At 43.9% G+C, this 23054-nt stretch overlaps 1 protein-coding gene across 4 annotated transcripts in view; it reads left to right on the plus strand.

Moving 5' to 3' along the window:
• dock10 (dedicator of cytokinesis 10) overlaps positions 1 to 23054 on the plus strand; it is a gene marked incomplete at its 5' end in the record, with an annotated part of 160202 nt that overhangs the window by 32115 nt on the left and 105033 nt on the right. For 3 of the 4 annotated variants that reach the window (XM_083773855.1, XM_083773859.1, XM_083773856.1), the window contains one exon: positions 19316 to 19477. The exons of the other annotated variant lie outside the window; for it this stretch is intronic. In XM_083773855.1, the coding sequence (XP_083629981.1) occupies positions 19316 to 19477 (162 nt within the window). Of the gene's footprint in view, positions 1 to 19315; positions 19478 to 23054 lie in introns of those variants that run through there. 4 annotated transcript variants of the gene reach the window in all.

A 23054-nucleotide genomic window follows, 5' to 3' on the forward strand; every position in this document is an offset into this window, starting at 1 on the left:
TGTGATTCTGTAAAAGCACTCTCTCTGTTTTGTTGTCACATGGTCAACAGTACACGGTCATTATTAGTATTGGCTTTTCCCCCCCTTTGATGATGTGCGCTATATTTTTTTAAACCAGACGAAAGGCCAAAAAGCACAGCTGTGTTGCCGGGAAAATATCTACGCGAGAATGAATGAATGTGAACCGTAGCGTTTGGGATAGAACACATGTAGGTTTTCAACTCGCGTGCTCACAGCACATCGTGATGGGATGCTTGTGAGCTTGTAGATCGGCTATTTTTAGGCATTTTCCTTATTTATTTATTTTTTAAAGACGTCTTGCAATTGAGGGGGGGGGGGAGGGGGTTGGGGGGGAGGGGTTGCTACAGCCAGAGGCTATATGTCTATTTTGGGGTCCTTGGCATGGAAATGATTATGAACCCCCTGGGATAGAAGACGACATATGTTATGTAATATTTTTCCTAAACCCTCTGGACGTAGTAAACTGGACCTGAGTTGGCGAGTCTGGACCGATCTTTTTTTCCGTCTGCACCAATTCTCTTGGCCGATCTATAAGCTTGTACAATAGAGCTGCTATTTTTTGGCTAATTTAGTCCCATAGAATATGGATGCTGGGGTTCAAGTGGTTAATTGTATGTGCACATGCAGACAAAGGGCTTGTGACGGGACTGTAGGAAGCAGGTCCATAATAGGCGGACGGGACGGGACGGGATGGGGTGGGGTGGGGTGGGGTGAGGGGAGGGGGGGGTGAAGAGACATGGGAGAATTAAATAATGAGGCTCTACAGCTTCTCTGACAGCTGCTGTACGTCTTTTTGCTGCCTAATTTTCATGCTACTGTGGTTGTTGAACACTTATTTGAGGGCCCCTCCTACAGCTTTTGTCTCGCCCACACGTCTCATATTTTGCCATTGACAATGAAAGGAGAAATTAGGTCATATGTGTCCTTCAAATATGACGTAGATTTGTGGCAACACAAACATTAAATAAACCTTTTCCCTTCTCTTTTCCTGTGTCACTTTTTGAACCCAGCACCTCCATGAAGTGATGTGCGTATTTTACTATAGAATAAAGTTACATTTACTGTAAGGCTTCATTTATCGTGTGTCACGTGCAGATACTAGCAGATCTACAAGCTCACAATGCGTCCCATGCGTGCCACATTGTGGTCTTCTCCATCGGCTATCGTCGGCGACGGAATTTGACACTGGCGCTCAAAACCAGTGTTCTTTCCTGTGAAGAATCCCTTTGTTTGTTGAAGCAATTGGTTAAGTATTTATTAAAAATATATGATTTCCATTTGTCCAAACCGGGCAGCACACTATAGAGCATGAACACAAGCAATCGGTCTGAACATTTGAGAGGCTTTATTCAGACGCGTCATTTAGTAATTTCAGAAAGAAATAGGGGTGGCAAAAAACAATAAAAGGTTACCATATAGCCCCATTTCTAAAACAGCTAAAATAGTGGATTCACAATCTCTCACTGTAGATCAACAATTTTCACTATTTGTGTGGGGATAAAAAGACAAAATGTTTAAAAAATGTTCGCCTATGATGGCATGAACAACATAGGGATGCTACTATACATTGAAAGTGTTTAATACATTTAATGGTTGCATTAAACAATAAAATATCTGAATATCTGAATTCTAACACGTATCACATGTATGTGGACGGTCATCGGTTGTGATGAAATAGGATGAATCTGCTAAAACAATTTGTTGTTTTAGCAGATTTTGTGGACAGTTGTGGACAATGTGCATAAAATAACTTAAACAAAAACCATTTAAGGTTGAATGCGAACACTAGGGGTAGCAATTGCCATCCCCTGATGACCCAAAAGACTCCCCTGCAAGGCTTCATTCCCAAACTATATGAAACAAGGCAGGATAATATTATGTGATATTATATCCCCACAGTTTTTGCAAAACGTTGCTGGACCAAAACTATTCCAGTAAAAAGAACGGGAATGTCTGCACACACACAGTGAGTATAACCCATTTAGGTCTGACGTCGAAATTTATAAAATGTCTAAATCTTGACAGTTTTCTTTCAGGATTTGCGACACATTTTCACGATAAAAAAAAAAATAGCAGACCTACAAGCTCGTAGTGGCGCACTATGAGCTTGTAGATCTGCTATTTTTCAATAGCTAAAGCATAACATAATGCTAACACCAAAAGGGGTTCCCGTACAGAATGGGATAAACTACTGCTCGCCCATGCTTCATTTAATTAACAATTAATTGGTAACCCTATAGTTTATATCGTGTGCAGTTTCTCATTCACAAACGGCACAGTGCACTGCACACAAAGAAACGTGCTATTATAATGGCTAAAGACCGGACACTAGGGAGGCCATGCTGGCCTGTTACTATAGTGTATATACTGTATGTCTTCCTGTGTTGTCTTCCTGCATGCAGTGGTACATAATTATTCAAATATATTTATTTAAAGACAGACAACAGATACAAAACAAAACAAATACAGAACAGATACAAAACAAAACAACAAACACCAGTACTCAACATTCATATAGGCCTAGTGTATGAAGTGTATATGAAATGCAATGTAGGAGCCCCTAATTGTAATAATAAAAAATATCACACCCGTGTGAACTGAGTGGTGCAACTCCCCTCTCCCCCCCCCCTCCTCTCCTCTCTATCTATCTCTCTCTCTCTCTCTCTCTCTCTCTCTCATTAGCAGGCAACAGTGCAGCACTAATACTATCTCCCTCTCTCTGTTTCTGGCACAACAGTGCCCCTACTGGTACTCATAGTCATTGGCTCATTAACCAACGTCACATAGGTGAACACGGACATTGCTGTTTCCTGGAGTGGTTGCACCACTCAATAATAATAATGATGATAATAATAATAATAATAATAATAATAATAATCGGTCTGAGTTTGAACTGTTGCCCTCAGGTCGTCGGCTGAGGGTGCGCTACACTACAAAGACTAATCGGTCCAAACTATCCTTTGTCCCGGCTGCTATTCAACTGCTGAACAGCAGATAGCACTTTATTCTTGCCTCTTTGCACATATACTGCCCACTAATGCACTTTTGCTGACTTTGCTACTACTGTATGTCATGAATTCTCTGTCTCTAGTGCCCTGTTCTTAGATCTTAGTCTTGTATTGAATGTTGTTTGTTGTGTGTATTTATTTTTACTATGATCTGGCTGCAAAACCAATTTCCCGCAAGGGACAATAAAGCTAACCTTGAACCTTGATAATAATAATAAGAAAATAATAAAAACACTAAACTTTATTTACATAGCACCTTTCATAAAAACAATTGCAACCCAAAGGTGCTTCACATAAAACAAATAATAACAAGCCGCGGAATGCCAGAAAACAAAAAGCAGGTCAATACATATATTCATGTACTGTACCTGTGTGATGTACAGTATCTGTGTATTTCTACCCAGCAGGCTCCTCCTGGTCTTTGTTTGCATGAAGTCCTATCCCTTCATATTCCTTGTTTTTTTTCCCACAGTGTTATCCAATCATCCGTCTGAGATGAGCTTTTCATTCCTGCTGCTTTCATAACACACGGCTTAAAGATGACCTTTTGAACATCTGATTCATTTCATACGCAACAACCATCCATAAACCCCAACGGCCCAGAGTCGGGACACTGTGTTTGTAGTAGTCAATAACAACAACATAAGCCTTGGATACTTTGTTAGAACATGTTTGAATTGAACGTGAACATTTTGGGACACCGCAGCTTGAAAGTGGTGAAGTGATTAGGACCATTTAAAGCCCTAACAACACCAGAGGGTCGCCATGCAACTCCTTGCAACTAGCGACCATTATTCCCATTTAGTCTACTTGCCAGCCCATAGAGCCCCACTGTGAACCCATAGTGGCTATGGCCAAATGCAGCTCAAGGAATGATTTGTGTGCAAAAAATAATGCTCGCATTGGATTCAGAATCATGAAAGACCCCTAGTTTGACCCGTCACATGCTACTTAAAGCATAATGACATTTTGAAAATATATTTATGTATATTGGATGTTAATGGTGCCCCAGCTTATTATGCTAATTATGAAAATTGCCCAACATAAATTATGCAATTTAGCATCCGGCAGTTTCTAAATGCTGGGGACCCATACTCAACATTTGTAACGTAAAACCTTAGGGTACTCAAAATGTCCGGGTTGACATTCTGGCAAGTATAGACTAAATTCCCTGTGTGTGTGTGTGTGTGTGTGTGTGTGTGTGTGTGTGTGTGTGTGTGTGTGTGTGCGTGTGCGTGTGCGTGTGCATGTGCATGTGCATGTGTGTGCACGAGTGGGTGGGTGTGTGTGTGCTTGTATTAATCCGGGAAACAGAGGTATTCTGCAGAAGGAAGAAACAAAACCGATATTTTGGGAGGTAATGTTGGGGCCTGAGTGAGTGAGTGGGGTGGTTTGGAAGGAAGGAAGGAAGGGAGAAAGGGTATGCTTGTTGGATGGTGGGTGCACTGGAGTTGGCGGGTGGGGGGTGGTGGTGTTCTACAGAGCCAGGGGGGTCGAGGAGGAAGAGACTCATGGGGGACATGAGTATGAGAATGAATGGAAACTTTTAACATCCGACTCGATCCATTTATAGCCAGTTCTCCCTGTCGACAACCCCCCCTCCCCCCCAACCCTCTGCCCTGCCCCGTCCATACCCACCCCCCCTGCCTCAGGACTTTTCAGCTAGTTCAGTTAAAGACATTTTAATAGCTTCCTTTTGTAAACAAACGCCACAGCCAGGCCCAGGCCACCAACCAGATACGCATCTATAGGAGTCAACCAGCTCCCTCTACAGGCCATTTACGGAAAGGCTTTAACCCTGTAAGACCCAGATATATTTCTACTTGCCTCAGTGGGGGGGGGTATTTATATGCAAATATCATGACCAATGGCATTGCAAGACTAAACAATGAATATCAATGATGATGATGATGATGATGATGAAAAAATAATAATAATTAAGTAATTAATTAAAATAAAAATGTTACCGAGAAGCATCGTTGGGTCTTACAGGGTTAATTAGCTTGTGTTGAATTAATGGTGGTCGGACACAGATGTGGAAACCCAGACAACGGCCACTACAGCCATTGATTTATTTGTCATATTATGGCAGGGAACAACCTCCTACTCTACACACTGACTACACCCACACTGCCTGCTGTGTTGAATCCTGAACACTAGGTGGCGTTGGTGCCGTAGCCCTCGGCTGACCTCCTGTAAGAGAGAGATGATCTTGCTGACAGTTGGACGAAGCTCTGTTGGAACATTTGACACGATCACTGCTCGAGTGCTCCATGGCATGCAGCCCTTGAACATGTGTGTAACAGGTCTTAAACTCCTCCATAGTTCAGCCCTATTGTGGAGATGGTGGAAAGGCAGAGAGGAGAGGTTAGCAAGGTCAGAGTATACCAGCCCCCTAGACCTGCTTTAATGTCTTCCTGTTTTGTCGAGTTTCGGAGAAGTCATGTGAGGGAGAGATAATTCACTCTAGAGTGCACATCCGCAGCCTGAGGTATTTTATAAGGCAGAACGCAGGTAGACAAAACGACACACACACACACACATGCACGCACACACACGCACGCGCATACACGCACGCACGCAAGCGCACACACGTCATCAGGAATTAAATTAATTGTCATGATGCTGGAGACCCTGAATAGAACAGCAATTACCACAACCACACGTCCACACCGTGTGAGCTGCAGACCTACATGTTGCTCTCTCTCTCTCTCTCTCAACACCTCTGAGATGAGACCCAGGAGAGAGAGAGAGAGAGGCAGACATGACTGTTTCTAGTTTGAGAAGAGATCTTTATTTGACCTGATGAATCACACTTGAAATTTGGTATTGATATTCCCTGTTGGGGCCCATGCATGCAAAGAGGTTTGATTCATTGATTGATTGATTGATTGAATTCTTTATTAGTCAGAAATGTAAACAGCACATTGTACAGTAAGACATTAAGGCTATAAACTAAAGGACAACACAAAAAAGGACAAAAGGGGGAAACGGCAGCAGTGAATGACATGCAGTGAATGACACCAGCAGTGAATGACACCGTGCAGCTTTCAATGGGAACGTACACTTACCTCCCCTTGTGGTCTCCTGATAGATCTTTTTTAGTTTTTTCAGGCCAATTGATTCACATCGCTTTTGTTTGACAGAGACATCGAAGCATTAGCTGAGGAAGAATTCCATATGCTTCATCTTCAAGTGTATACTGTCTGAACTCTGCTAGTAAGCTGGTCTGGTCTGTCAGTTTTTTCCATTTAGATGTCAGTTCAGTGCTTTTAATTTCTTCTTTAACTTAAAAAAAAGAAGAAGAATAATGACATAATAATAATCTAGTATATAGTTTCTTCCATGTCTGCACCTGTGAGTGACAGCCACAGCTCGCGTTACGTCACGCTAAGTGGAGGGTGGATGATGATGATGACCCTGTCAGGTTGGGGTTGGGGGGGTGCTGAGAATCCCACCACTCTTCGAGTGACAGCGTCCTCTTCCTCCTTCCTGTTGTGGTTTCCATGGAAACTAGGGAAGTGTTTTGGGTTTTTTTTCCCCCTGAGTAAACGCGGCAGCGTTCCACACCACATCAAACACCACCGCCGGGCTGCCATGAGTCAGCCTCCCACAACCTCTACAGGGAGGCTGCAGAGCACAGCAACGTCGCTAACAACTACTGCTTACACGGCAGTATATATGCCGGAGTCTCATCATGTATACTGTGTGGTTCACTGGGCTTATAGCTGCCGTGCACACGTTAGTCACGGGAACGTCTTTATCACCATCTTTTGTCTGGTTTATATGCTTGCTGTCTTTGTTCTCTGTTATCAGTACGTTAGTGATATGCCATGTACACACAAGTAAGACGCGCAAACGCGGGAAGCGAACGCAGCTCGTGTGTGTGTGGTTGTGTGTGTGTGTGTGTGTGTGTGTGTGTGTGTGTGTGTGTGTGTGTGTGTGTGTGTGTGTGTGTGTGTGTGTGTGTGTGTGTGTGTGTGTGTGTGCTACACCTGCGCCCTGTGTGTGTGTGTGTGTGTGTGTGTGCTACAGCTGCGCCCTCTGGTGGCGGGCGGGTGGTGTCACAGCGGGACAGACAGACACACACACAGACACACAGACAGACATGAGCAGCAGGGTCTCATAGTATTCTGTCTTTGTTCTCTGTTATCAGTACGTTAGTGATATGCCATGTACACATTATCACATAGTATTCTGTCTTTGTTCTCTGTTATCAGTACGTTAGTGATATGCCATGTACACATTATCGCATAGTATTCTGTCTTTGTTCAACAATAAGTTAGGATTTTGACAACTATTTGGGTTCAGAAGATAACTTGTGATGAGTGTTTACCGTACTTTTTTGATGACCAATTTTTGTCGTGACAATTTTATGATCTAAATTCACACATCACTAGTGTAGATTAATTGAATAATCAAACCATGTACCGTATCAACAGATTAATTGTGTTTTAGAAAATAATCACTATATAAGCCTCTACCTACAGCACACCCATACTGTATACAGTACTGTATATGTATCCCCGTTGGCCGTAGTCCTGTGTCCACCAGCCTTGTACAGTAAGAGTAACGGTCGTGTTGGGAATCAGAGGATTATGTTGCTACGGTGCGGCGGTGTGTTGGAGACGGAGGCTGGTGTCCAGCTGGAATGCATTAAGTTGACTGTGATGGAGGCTCACTGCCCTACAAAACCCTACTGATGTCATTCCTTCAGCGTGATTCAGACCTACACACCACTTAGCCCGGCCACGCACGCACGCACGCACGCACACGCACGCACGCACAGTCGCACACACACGCACTGAAACACACACAATCGCGGAAACACAGAAACATACACCCACATGGAAACTTGTGCACAGAAAGCAAAAACACAAAAACAGAGACACACTTACATCCATGTAAATATGTATTTGCCCGCTAGTGTGAGTGCACGCACGTACACCCGCACACAAACTCTCTCAGTGGTTGGCATCATGTTTTTGCCGTTGTTAAGCTAAGACGCTCTAGAGTTTTCGATGTTTTGGTTGATGGCTAGAAACAAAATTAAAGCATGACGAGAGAGACAGAGAGAAAGAGACAGAGAGAGAGAGAGAGAGAGAGAGGGGGGGGGGGGGGGGGAGTGGGAGGGAGGGAGGGGGGAAGAGAGAAAGAGAGAGATACTGTAGACTAGAGAGAAAGTGAAGGATACAGGCATATTCATAGTTTACAGATTTATACATGATGTTCATATTTTCATTATTGGTAAACATTATATTCATGAATACGTATCACTGTTGATATACTGTACAAGTGTACATGCATTCATTCAGGGAGCCATTGGAGATATTTAGTGTCAGAATGTAAGCTTACAGTAACTCACCACTGTGTGCTGTGTGCACTGCAGTCCTGTCAGAGCCGTTTACCTTCCATGGAAGATAGAACAGTGGTTCTCAAACGTAAAAAGAACAGCCAAATATATACAGTACAATATTTGTTTTGTTTAAAATAATAATATCACATTTTCATTCACGTCGTGAGCTTGTAGCTATTTGCTTTTTGAGTGGTAACTCTGTCATTTCTCGACCGTTTCGGACACGGAGCGGCTCGCCGGAACCGGGCCGGCACCCTGGGACAGACCCCTGTGGGTCTGGAACTTCCGGGGACCCCACACGGAGTTGCACCACTCACCACTCACTTCACACGGATAAAAAAAATATATATATATCCCACGATTTTGCAACCCATTTTTTCACCCAGTGTCAATTATCGAATGTAGTCCTGGGCGATAAACTTCCTCTGCCATGTATCTCTGTCATTACAGACACAAGGATGTGTGTATCTCTGTCATTACAGACACAAGGATCTGTGTATAATCTCTGCTATGGTGATGACGTGTTTCTCTGCATCGCCACTGCAGTCGTATCGGAGCGTCCTCGTTCCACCTTCCATGGAAGCTGGAGGTTCCTATCACTAATGCAACACCCACCACCATGGCTGAGTGTTGCCTTGGGGGCTTTCCATTCTCTCTCTCTCTCTCTCTCTCTCTCTCTCTCTCTCTTGCATATTAACGCCCTACTTGATCATACTACGGGTACAGTGTCACACAAAAGCATCACAAGTATAGCAGATCCACAAGCTCGCAATGTGCCCCAAAGCGGCACGTTCTCAGCTTGTAGATCTGCTGCTATTGCTATTTTTGGGTTTGAATCCTGAACAGTAACACTTTATGAGGTTTCCACCCGACAGAGACGTTATAGGTTTCTCTCTTTCTCTGGAAAAGGGAGGTGGAAACCATGACAAAAGATGCCAGTGAATGTGATACAGATTGAATGCGGAGTGAAAGGCGCTTTAATGATGTTTCGGCCGTGCATGCACACGGCAGAATTGTCACACAATGTCTCTTGGTGGCGACGCATGAATGCAGCAGAATTAAAAGGAAGCCTCTCAAAGAAGCATCTTTGATGAATACATATTATTGTAATGAATGTATACACATGGTTGGATTTGCTGCGGGGGGATGGGGTGGAAATCTATGGCTCTGCTTTAATGTTTACCCACTAATATCGACGGAATAATGGCCCATGGCTAAATGCCGATATTCTCTTTCTCTATTTGGTTCAGTGTATTCTGTTTTATGAAATACTTGTAGCAGAGTTTTAACTTGACTTTGGTTCTATAAGCTGTAGTTTTTAAACTATTCACTATATCTAATTGACTAATGTATAGTATCATTATTTGTCTATGATTCCCAAACTTTCATATTAAATGAAAAAGACCCTATAGAGACCAGTAAGACGCCCTGAGGGCGAGGAGCGACCTAGGTCGCGTGCACGCATCCGCCATGGGTGATGACAGACGGCAGACTGCTGGGCGAGCGCTGGCGCTTTGGCATGGGGGGGGGGGGGGGGGTCAGATCAACATATGGAATGAATTCTGTACTGGCCATATATAGAGCGTGTCTTGAGTGTACAGGGTTTGATGAGGTCATATCAACATAATGGAATGTCAGAACAGTTCAGCTCCATATAAGGGTTTGAGGTCAGATGTAGAGTTGCTGGCCGGCTCCATGTATGCAGATCCAGGTGATGATCCAGTCTTCTCCATGTATGGTTATCCAGGGTTAGATGAGGTCAGATCAGTGTTGTAATCTTCATATACAGTATGGAGATGGCCTGAGGCTTTCACTTCTAGTGATTTGTACTAGTTGAATAGTCGACTAGTTGTTTAACTACCTATTATGTAAAAACCATATAGACCATATAATGGAGGTGTGATGTCACCAGGCGTGACCATATAATGGAGGTGTGATGTCACCAGGCGTGACCATATAATGGAGGTGTGATGTCACCAGGCGTGACCATATAATGGAGGTGTGATGTCACCAGGCGTGACCATATAATGGAGGTGTGATGTCAACAGGCGTGACCATATAATGGAGGTGTGATGTCACCAGGCGTGACCATATAATGGCGGTGTGATGTCACCAGGCGTGACCATATAATGGAGGTGTGATGTCAGCAGGCGTGACCATATATGGAGGTGTGATGTCACCAGGCGTGACCATATAATGGAGGTGTGATGTCACCAGGCGTGACCATATATGGAGGCATGGGTAACTAACTGATGGACAGGAGATGCAGGTTTTCATAGTAAATGAGACCTATAAGGTCCAGTTTGGTGAGTTTTGTAAATAGCACATGGTCGTGGTGTTTTGGGAGAATCTTGAAATTTAATAATGACTTTTAATTTAATTTTGCATTTATTTTATTGCATTATAGTATGCGCAAAACAAATTAAATCAAGCCCTTAACAGTAATTATTTTTTCTGAGATATGCTAGTGGTCAAGAGCTCCAAAAAGAATGAGAAACACTGATGTGATCCATTCTCATCCTATCCCATGTTACCCTTATTCTGTTCTCTTAAAACAGTTTGACTGTTTTTCACGCTTAACCCGCATTTTAATCAACCCCCCTTCACTGCCGAGATTGTTGTATTACCTTTAGAGCATACGCTGAATTATTTGGGCTTTTAATCCGCGAAAATCCAGCAAAAAAAGCTCCCGTGGTTTGTTATGATTCGAGCGTATCATCCTCCATCTTGGTGCACCCGGAAGACGCACACAAGACTGGTCTCAATGAGGCGTTGCACCCCATGCATTTCCATTGGCCTCAATTTCCCAGAAGCCCTAGCAGCCCACAGCATGTGACAATTTCCGGTTTCGTCATCAAAGCGAATGCATCTAGTATCTTTCTCCGCGACGAAGACGGATTTTCTATTTATTTATTACAATACAGCAGATTAAACACATAAAACAAAAGGCGGGTCTGTCGTATATGGCAGCGACATTAACCTGGAGTAATCCATTCCCGGCATGGAAACTGTTTTAACCTTCCATATTAAACTCATGTTACTGAGTCATTGCAAGTTGCAACTCATGTATGAGCGAGCAGACATGCATGCAATTGATTATGGGCAATTGGGCGATTGATTATTTCCTAATAATGGCGACTCAACCCGGCTATTCGGTACGCTTTCCCTTGGGATTCTAACTACCTTTCCAGTAACTGCCAATATTGCCAGTCGAGACCAAAAAGAGAAATTTGACGCTTGCCTTTCCCCCGGGACCCAAACTAGTGAAAAAGCGCAAAATAAGAAAAAGGAAAAAATAATGAAAATCTAAAATCTAAAATTTGCCACAGACACATTTGTCCATGTACGGACATATTGATGACCTGATCTAGTCTCATATCACAATATCAGTGGTGGAAAAAGTACTCACATGTTTTACTTAAGGGACACAAATATATGTTAATGACGTTTAGAAGATTTAGAACACTTTCCTGGGGGGTCTTTATGTGTGCAATATGTGGTTTTAGATATTTTAGATTTTAGCAGTGAGCCCATGGTGTCTCTGATGTCATGGACACTGGGCTCACTTACTTCCTGGACTACATGTTGTCTCAGGCCTCTTTTAGACGGCGACCATCTCCATATAACACGTCAAAGTCCCGTTGCGTTCAAAATTTTTCTTACCCTTTACACGAGAATGCACACGTTATGCTATAATGTGCTATTATGCTATAATGTCGCTAGGTGGCGATAACGGGCTGCCAAATAGACAGGTCACCCACGTACAAGAAGAAGAACCCCTTCACGCAAGCCTGCGCAACACGGCTCCGTCTTTTTGGCAAATCTAGAACTTCCTGTTTGAGAGCGAGCAAATTTAAGACATCCGGTTGCTTTCAGAATAAAAGTGTTGTTAATTAAATAATGATTACACTACATTATTAGTATTATTAATAACACAGAAACATAATGTGTGTCTTATAGCATCATTTAAATGCTTAATTTAAATGAATGCAGCCGATTTTGTCGACTATTCAAAAATCTCATGATATTTAGATGACTAAGACTATAAACTAACATTAAGACATTCCATGTGAGTAAAAAAGTGACTAAAACTAAACGAAAACTATTATCAAGAGACTATGGGTGCCATTTTGAAGATCCGTTTTACAATGGGGTAATACATAAATTGCCCTCGCTCTGCGCACAATCGTATTATGAAAGGCATATCGGCCCGTGTTGAACGCACACACATATGGCATACGGCGTTCCTGAATATTTTAGCATTGTGGGAGTGTCCATATGTTAATTATTTTCGCTTTGCGCAATTTGCTATTAAGCCCCTTAACCTAAAAACACTCAGCGCATAACGATTAGACGTGGGTCTGACCACCTCATAAACGCAAAAAGCACTGTTTGATTTTATACTTGAGCGGCTCTGGGAGGCTGCTGGAGTGTTGCCATGTCTGTTTATTATAAGCGGCTTCTTTTTCTGTAAAGTTGCTTGTAAATATTGGTAGTTGTACTATTTTGTGGTTGCTTTTCTTGTTTCTAAAGTGGTTATTTGGGCTTTTCTCCTAATGTTGTTTAAACCAGTGATCCTCACACAGCACATTCCCATGTCAAGGATCCCCAGATGAATGCATTTGCCCAACTAAGGACGGCTAATCAAAAAATTTAATTACATTTTTCCAAGATTACTTTTGAAAATAGCAGATCTACCAGCTCACAATGCATCACATTCATTCATTAAAACTATGAACTCTGACTGCAGGGGGATATATAATGATCATTATATATTTGTGGACAATCAAAATAAGTTTTTTTATTTTAATGTGGTGTCATTAAAATGAATCTGGATATGGCAGACTCACTATCTAGAAAATAAAAACATGGCACTTCATTTAAAATAGGTTACAGACCCCTGTTATATGCGCTTATTTTTATAGACCTATTTACTTGTTTCTATGAGACATGGCAACAGCCTCTTTTTGAGTCTTTTTTTTGTAAAATGTTGAGATTAGAAACGGCCATAATTCTTTCATTTCTCAACCTTAAAAATAAATAAAAATAATCTCCATAATCCTTGGGAAGTTTGCTTTCATATGCTGTATCACACCCAATTTAAGTCTTCTTCAATAAAATGCTACGAGCGAAGACCATATACCATCGGGGCCACAGGCACAGCATTAAGCAGCAGCATTCAACTCATTTCTTCATCATGACTTGAATGAAATAAAATATAATAAACGTTATTTTACTGGTGTTTTTCAATAGAAACAAATTATTTTGAGGCATAAAGGTGACAGCATGCAGTGCAATAGGAATAATTAACCCAAATGTGACAAAGTCATGTCATGTCTTCTATGGTGCCAGCATGAAGAAATGTAATACCACGATCCCCAAAGTGCGCATTCCGTATGTGACATCAGCTGACTGGTAAAGAGAATAGTACGGACATGTTGATTGGGTACGTCTCAAACACTCCTTAAACACTCCCATGACTAATTCAAGGCCGTTTTGCGCAATCCACGGGGTGTCGAAATCGCTTCTTAACATGCCCAAAATTGCAATATGACATACCACACGCCCCCAGCTCATAAAACTGTAATATGATTAGTAATATTATTTGAACTTCTTAATGGAGCCCTATATGTCACATTCTCTCTACAGTTCAGTCTGGGACTCCACCATGGCCACTCCCACATTCATTTCCACCACACTGCAGTCCCATTTACACACCTGTCTTCAACTCCCTCGTCAGCCCACCTGTGAACACTTTGCCAATCAACCTGCTCCTATAAAACTGGACTCTTCACAAACTCATTGTCAGTTCATAGTTTGATGTCATGCTTTCTTTCTGTGCATTCCTGTTTTGACTACTTTGCCATTTTGCAATTGCCTGATTCCTGCCTACTACTCAGTGTAAGATCTGCCTTATTCTTTATTAAATACTTAACTTCTATTCGTGTTTGTTGTTACTCTGCACTTGGGTTCGACTCTGTCTACATCCGTGACACTATAACTAAAACTGAAAATCAAAATGTGCTGTCAAAAACAACAGTACATGATGTTAGGTCAGAGATCACAGATCAGTATAACATGGAGAGAGAGAGAGAGAGGGTGGGCATGCAGCCAAAGAGGGGTGGTGGCAGTATGGATGGCTGTGTGGGCACGGTGGCATGACGGGCGTATTGTATACTGGTGGGCTGGCAGTGGCACACACACACAAAGAGCATCTCTGTGAAGTCTCTGTGTGTCTGATAGCTGCTCTGTCAGACATGATGTTGTACTGGAGAGCCTCATGGTGAGAGGTGGCAGTGCGGTTTTGTGCAGTGGATGGGTGCAGAGGGAGGGGGGCGGTTTTAATCTGCCTCAGCAGTGTGTGGGTAACATTAACATTTTCACAGTGAGTAGGGCGGTGGATTGGTCGGTCTTTTATGTCTTTTGTAATTGTGTGTGTGTGTGCAATGATATGTTTACGCAGCCCGCTGTTTTGCGGTAGCCTGAATGTACAGTGCGTCTTTGTGTATAGCGCTCGTGTGTGCCATGTGTTTTGGTGCATGTTTATATTTAGCTGTTTAAATCATTATAATGATGAGGCTTCCAGAGGCGCTGGGTGGGTGGGGGGGCGGGGCGGCGCGTTCCTCTCTTGTCACATGAACGCATGATGACCCCCTAATCGTGACCCTTCAGCGCAACGTCGCCATGGTTACCGCCTACTTCCTGCTCGGCTATCCACAGTATTCTTAACTCTGCAGCCTGTTGCAGTAGTGTTGTTTTTGACAGCACATTTTGATTTTCGTTTTAGTCATAGTCCCTTTATTGCAGGGGGCGGACGCGTAAAAATCACGAGATTTGGCTTTTGGTGACTAGTTTTTTGATTTTTGGCGTGGTGTTGGGTGTTGGGTGTTGGGTGTAAGGTTTTAAAAAAAAACGTGTGGGGAGCGCCCCCTAGTGGTCTGTTTGCACAGACTCATATTAGATACGTATAGGTATGGTTGAAAACCAACATAATTGATAAAGGAGATTTTTTTAATGGATTCTGTAACTATTGGGTGTGCTAAATAACGTACTAAAATTTTAGGAAAAACGAATAACCAGAGAGGCATAGTTTTCAAGATGGCGTCCACGGTGGCTAAAATTAGCTAAAATGCCTATAAACGGGCATTTAATATGTAAAGAATCATATCAATTATATATGCACTTGGTAACTACTTTTTGTCTTTTGGCATGGTGTTAGGTATGGGCATAAGGTTTTCAAAAACCATCGCAAACTCATTTTTCTCGCCCCCTAGTGGTCGGTTTACAGGGAAACCTCTATTTGATATGTCAGTATAGGATTGAAACCCCCAATTATTGATAGAAGAGATTTCTCAATGGATTCTGTTACTATTGGGTGTGCTAAATAACACTTTTTAATGGGTTATTTTAGTGGGTTTAATTGGGTTTAATTGGAAAGGCATCGTTTTCAAGATGGTGTCCACGGTGGCTGCCGGGAGTTTAAAATGCCTATGGTTTAATTCTTGCAAACTGACCATTAGGGGGCGAGCCAAATTAGTTTGCGATGGTTTTTGAAAACATTATGCCCATACCTAACAGCATGCCAAAATTCAAAAAGCAGTTACCAAGTGCATAATTGTTATGATTTTTTACATATTAAATCCCTTTTTATAGGCATTTTAGCTCCCGGCAGCCATCACGTGTAAAAAAACATAAGCTTGTAGATCTGCTATTATCAGCATTCAACATGCAAGCGTAAAATGACTTACACTGGATCTCTGGTCCATTAGTCCCTTCCTAACATTTTAGTTTAGTTTGAAATTGACGATATATTTAGTATATACTTATAGTTTTAGTCATCTTAGTTTTCATTTCAATCATTGCAGACTCTATTCTTCTTTTTTATATCTCTGTATTTGTCTTGCACCTGCAGGGCACATGGATGTGCGCTATAACTGCATGTTCAACAGTCGAATATTCAATATACATTTCTGAATATAACAAAATCATAGTTTGTTTTCGTTCATTTCAGCATGCACTGTATGTCCAGACAGCACATTATTACAATATAGAATGAGATCAGACACATATCTGGTGACAGCATGAGGAGGACGAGAGCTTCCAGATATTGATCGCATCCGTCACCCTCACTTATAGCAGATACTGTAAAATGAGATTCAACTAGAAATACGGCTTTGCGGTTGTAGCGGGGCCCCAACCAGTTGCTGTTTACATCTGCATCTGTGCAGACTCATGTTAGTGAAGAGTCAAGACTTTGATTTAATTTGATGAACGTGTCTTCTGTTGCCATATAGCCTTTGACCACCTGCTATAGTCCTGCTTCTAATAAGTTCATCCTTGAGTCCAAGTGCACATGGACGTCTGCCAAATGTAATCAAAGTCCCTCAAGGCGTTCTTATATCCCATTTTGGGCATTATGTTATACTTTAGCTGTTTAGCAGAACTAGCGCGGCGCGGTAGCGAGTGCCACGCTACGAGCTTGTAAGGTCTGCTATTTTTGAAAAATCGTGGACATAATATAGAAACATAGGTTTTTCAGAAAACTGTCAGGATTTAGAAGGTATTTGTAGAATCGTCCTCAGGTCTAAATGGGATATATCCCGGTCCCAAGGTTTGGGACTTATGGAGTTATGGACATTATGCTTTGATATTCAGACGTATGGACGTATGGACAGAAAGCATAATGCCTGTATGCTGCCATGTACGGCTGTCAGAGGCGGAGGCATTACACATACATTCTGACTATGTTTGCTGTGTCTGGCTGTGCACAGTAAAAAACCTTTTTTGCACTATTTTCACGTGTAAATTGTACTGTAATGTGTGTCTTTGAGGTAAGCTGAGCACTAAGGGGGAATTTTACACGCCCGCTTTACTTTCCACAACAGTCCTACAACTCAAACATGTTCACTACGTCACGCCATCTGTAAGCCACCCACTCCCCACTTTCCATCCTATTTCCATTCAACAGCCCGGCTGACATCCACGCACGTGCACACATGACACACATGCACACACACACACACACACACAGACACATGCATACGCATGCAGACCCCCACCCTATCCCAGGAGTCAGACACTCTGCCAAGCACTGCAATGACACGCATTCATTGGATTTATGACAGAACGTACCAAATGGAACTGTACATGCATGTGCATATGCATGTACTGTACAGTACAGTACACGTACAGTATACGTGAACACCCAGACATGCACACGAAGGCAGATGTGTGCATGCCTTACACATGTACATACGTCAAAGTATGCAAGCACATGCACACACACGCACGCACACCCTGAAGTTTCAGTCTTGCTTCGTTCATCTGTTTGCTTTCTTGGACAAGAGCTATGCAACAGAATCCAAGATCTGACAGATGGGGGAAGATGCACACAGGGACAGTCCCTGTGCGTATGCACTGCAGCCATGCACGCACACACACACACACACACACACACACACACACACACACGTACGCATGGCACATGCACACACACACACACACATCCATTCAGGACACTGACTTGAAAGGACACCGGTGTGAATAAATGGACTGCAGAGAGAATGCCGCAGTCTGAAAATAATAAAAAGTGTGAGGCAACCCGTGCTTGCGTGCATGTGTGCGTGTGTGTGTGTGCGTGCGCATGTGCATGAGCGTGCATGTGTGTGTGTGCGTCTGTGTGTGGGCGTGTCTGTGTTTGGCGCCTGGTTCTGGTCAGCTGACAGCTAATGCAGGCTGTGATTTGTTGGGCTCCGGCTGAGTCGGGCTCTGAGTTCTGCGTTCTGCACAGCTGCAGTGTGTGTGACTGTGTGTGTGTGTGTGACTGTGTGTGTGTGTGTGTGTGTGTGTGTGTGTGTGTGTGTGTGTGTTGGTGAGAGGGAGAGAGGGAGAGAGACCCATAGAAGGCTGCCAGTGTGTGTGCTCAGCAGTAGAGGCTGCAGGCTGTAGTCTATAGTAGCAGAGCACAGTGCTGAGGAAACAAGGCAGAGGACTGGTGGAGTGGAGCTGCATGCAGAGCTGCATGGTGAAACAATGGGCAATGGATCGATAGGCAGCGGAACCGGATGCACGTTTTGGTGAAACGTCGAAAGGATTGGTTTGAGTGAAGCCGTTGGATGGAGGTTAGGTGAATGAGCTAAAGTTGTGGTAGGGGCGTGAAGCTGCATGGGTGGCGTTTTGGTGAAGGGAGGATAGAATTGGTAGAGTGAAGCTGGATGGTGTTTTGGTGAAGGGGGGGATAGAATTGGTAGAGTGAAGCAGGATGGCGTTTTGGTGAAGGGAGGATAGAATTGGTAGAGTGAAGCTGGATGGTGTTTTGGTGAAGGGGGGATAGAATTGGTAGAGTGAAGCAGGATGGCGTTTTGGTGAAGGGAGGATAGAATTGGTAGAGTGAAGCTGGATGGCGTTTTGGTGAAGGGAGGATAGAATTGGTAGAGTGAAGCTGGATGGCGTTTTGGTGAAGGGAGGATAGAATTGGTAGAGTGAAGCTGGATGGCGTTTTGGTGAAGGGAGGATAGAATTGGTAGAGTGAAGCTGGATGGAGACTTGGTGAAGGGGAGATAGAATTGGTAGAGTGAAGCTGGATGGAGACTTGGTGGGGCAGGGAGGGAGGGAGGGAGGGCGGGACGCAGGCTGAGATGTCCTTTTGGAGCTGAGCAGAGGTTATATTTCCGGACTGGATCAGAGCTTAACCTAGTCTCGGGGTCCGTCCGGTCTCGTGGCTGCTGGGTCAGGTTGCTATATAAGTATAAGGCTGGGGTTTGGCAGGACAAGATAAGGCTAATCCAGGCTAAGCCTCAGCGTTGGAGAGACGGTCCTCTATACGCCTCGGGGGCGGTACTGTTGTTACTATAGGGGGCTGGACCGGACCGATACCAGGCCGGACCTGAACCGGAACCGGACCGGGGGCCGGAGGGGGGGGGGTTGCGCTATGGGCTGTTCCTCCAGTGCGGTCCTGCTCCTGCGCTCGGTGGGCGGGGGAAACTGTGGCCACATGTGCTCGCGTCAGGACCAGCTGTCATTGGACGCCGACGTGCCCCAACTGGAGGGCTACACCGCCACCGACTCACCTCTACCCGTCGTCATCGTCATGGTAACCACTATACTACGGCAACCCCCCCCCCCCCACACACACACACACACACACACACACACACACCTCCCTCTCTCTCTCTCTCTGCTGCCATCTCTGTCTTGTTCTGTCTCCTGCTGCTATCAGTGAGTGGGAAGGTAAAGTGTGAGTGGGAAGTCAAGAGTGTGGTGTGGCACTGTATTGTGTGTGTGTGTGTGTGTGTGTGTGTGTGTGTGTGTGTGTGTGTGTGTGTGTGTGTGTGTGTGTGTGTGTGTGTGTGTGTGTGTGTGTGTGTGTGTGTGTGTGTGTGTGTGTGTGTGTGTGTGTGTGTGTGTGTGTGTGTGTGTGTGTGTGTGTGTGTGTGCACTTCTTCAAATGTAACTCTGTCAGTGGGTGCTGGAAAAGTGGGATCTGGTTTCCGTTCTTTCCTACAGAACAGGAATTTCTCTGCGGTTGGTTTCTCTCTCTCTCTCTCTCTCTCTCCCTCTCTCCCTCTCTGTGTCTCTGAGGGGTGATGTATTACCCCGGATTGGGGACCTGGCTGTCTCTCCAGGAGGGCGGAAGTGGGGGGGGGGGGGGGGGGGGGGGGGGGTGATGGGGGTCAGACATGAGGACTCTTGCTTCTGTGGGAAAAATCAGCTTTTCTGTGCATATGGGCTTCTCATGGCTCACTGAGAACACGATAAAAATAGCTGCTCCAACAAGATGATGACTGATAGTGAGTGAGTGAGGTGAGTGAGTGAGTGAGTGAGTGAATGAATGCCGAACTGACTCTGTTATACACCCCTCTTGCGTCTGTATTTTCTATCAGCTCTCCTTATTTCCCAGGTTCTTTCTATCTATGCTCTGTGGAAAGAAAATACATTATTTTCAGCAGGGTGTGATCTGCACAAAATCACCCCCCCCCCCCTTTTCTTTTCTCAATGACCCTCCTCTGCAGGCTGCATGCAGCCCCTCTCCGTGTAACAGTTGGTAAAACCTTGTTCATCTTCTGTAGAACGCCTAATGTATTCACAATTCAGGCCAGATTAAACTATAGTGCACTGAATATGCCTTCTCTTCTTGCACATTTTTTATGTGCGTTTGTGCATGCACGTACGCACGCACGTGTGTCTGTGTGCGTGTGTGCATGCATGTGCGTGTGACACTGCTGCGGGGCTGCCAACGTTGGACTGTGAGAATCCAGGAGATTTTTAATGTCTCCCCAAGCGGAGACATTATTTTCTGCTACATGTTGTAGTGAGCTTTATAAACCTACTATTATAAATTACACATTTTTACCTATATATGACATTCCCAAAATAGATGACACCGGGTTGAAAATGCATGTTCTTAGTTGTAACACATCTTTGGGTGATAAATATCCAGATCTAAAACAGAGCTGATGATGTCTCTCTCCATCATGGGCAGCGGTGGGCAGCGGTGGCCGTACGGTTTGCGGAGCGGTCTTGATATCGGAAGGTCGCTATAGTTCGTATCCCCGGACCGGCACGTTAAAATTACCACCGCTGAAGTGCCCTTGAACAAGGCATTGAACCCCTACCATGAAATGTTCTATGAGCAGGGCCTGGCTGTAAACAAGTTCTTGAGCTTAGTCCAGTTACCCTGGGTAAACATAGTAACTTTCTTTCTTTCTTTCTTTCTTATCAAGGACAAGGATAGGGTTCACATTAGGACAGAGGTCTGATGATGGCAATGATGACAGCCATGGTCTGGTTGCCAGACATGCAGCTCTGTAGCGCATATCCCTCCCTCACTTCCTCCAGGCCCGACGCGAGTGACACGACACACTTTCTACACTTTCTGACAGCCCTGTCGTCGACTCGGAGGCCAGAGGCGCCATTCACGCTCATCCACTGTACACTCTTCTGACTTGACATCAAGTGTGCGTGTCTGTTTCATAGTTTGTCCTTCAGTAAATGCCAGACACCATTGAAAGAGAGAGAGTTCACGGCACTCTTTGATCTCACGCGATCACATGCTTATCCCCAACACCCATTAGGTGTTTGGAACCATAAAGGTTACATGCAGACTACAGTATAGTGTCTGAAGCTATTGGTCACCTGATGTGGTGTCACTTCCACATTCTTGTCTTGTATTGTGTTTGATTTAACCTATATGACCTATCTGTAAAGCACTTGATGTATATCCTGCCTGTGAAGCACTTTGAACTGCAACCCTGTATGAAAGGTGATATATAAATAAAGCTTATTATTATATTATTCTTCTTCTTCGTGTTGTTATGTCTCTGAGCACACATTAACTAATTCCAAACTAGAAATACATCCTGTCGAGGTACTGCTACTATAAACTATAGTGTCTATTACTATTACTATTATTATAACTGCTGTTCTAAATCCTTTAGACCCGTTATTGACCTTCTACCAACCTTGAAACGTATAGTTATGTCACCATCAACAGCCAATAAGGGACCACCATTCTTACTAGAGATGTCCCGATACTGTATCGGTATCGGGAAAAGTATCGGATCTGCCCTTATTTGTCATGTCGGGTCATATCGGTATCGGCGAATATACCAGTCTAACCAAAGATCCCACACAGGGGTTGACACTATGGCAGGTAAATAAAATGTTGGGGCATGTGGAGTTTGCTTTGGAGTTGCCCAAACTGCCAAGTGCACATATGAGTGAGGAGTCTGCTATAAACACAACACGAGATATAGCTATATAAACACAACATGAGATCACACTGGTATCGGTATCGGCTAACACAGAAATTGAGGTATCGGGATCGGATCGGAAGCAAAAAAGTGTATCGGGACATCCCTAATTCTTACCCCGACATACATACGTGTATACGTACATGCGTACACACATACATACATACCCATTGGATGCTAGGGGGTAATGAGCTACAGTACAGGTGGATGCTATGGGGTAATGAGCTACAGTACAGCTGGATGCTAGGGGGTAATGAGCTACAGTATACGGGTGGATGCCGGGCTGCTGAGCCTGCAGGTATAGAGGTGTCCTCTGAGGTGGAGGACATATAAGGGTCGATTGCCCAAACTATAGCTTGCAGGCGTCACTCTATTTATCAGGTAAAGGACGCGTTTGTCCGATCAATTGGACAATGGATGCGCCACATCATCATCAGCTCGTGGATCGGGCTATTAACAGTGTGGGACACTGCATATATTAGACATTATTAAGCATAGACCAGGTGTTAGTTGTGAAGTATTAATCACCGAAAACAAGCAGCTCCAGATGAATAAAGATGCATGTTAATGTATTGCATAAAGTTACAGTATACTTCCAGAATGTCCAGAAAAGAGTGGCAGACATTCCTTCTTTTTTTAATCAGAGAAATATTCTCGCTCTGATTCCTGCTTTAGTGTGACTGATGATGTTGGCCTGATGATATAAAGCAGATGGCTTCAGTTCAGTCTGGTGTCTTTTCTCTGCTGGCTCAGCTCTCTCTCTCTCTCTCTCTCTCTCTCTCTCTCTCTCTCTCTCTCCCCCTCCATCCCCCTCCATCCGCTTGTCTTTTATCTTTTCCCTGAGAGGGAAATGACAAATCTCCTAAACCTTGGGTTTTTTGAAGATGAGACAGACCATCTTGCATGGACGCCGTGATG

The sequence above is a fragment of the Protomyctophum parallelum genome (assembly GCF_964188405.1).
Source record: "Protomyctophum parallelum genome assembly, chromosome: 9".
In the NCBI taxonomy this organism is placed as follows: Eukaryota; Metazoa; Chordata; class Actinopteri; order Myctophiformes; family Myctophidae; genus Protomyctophum; species Protomyctophum parallelum.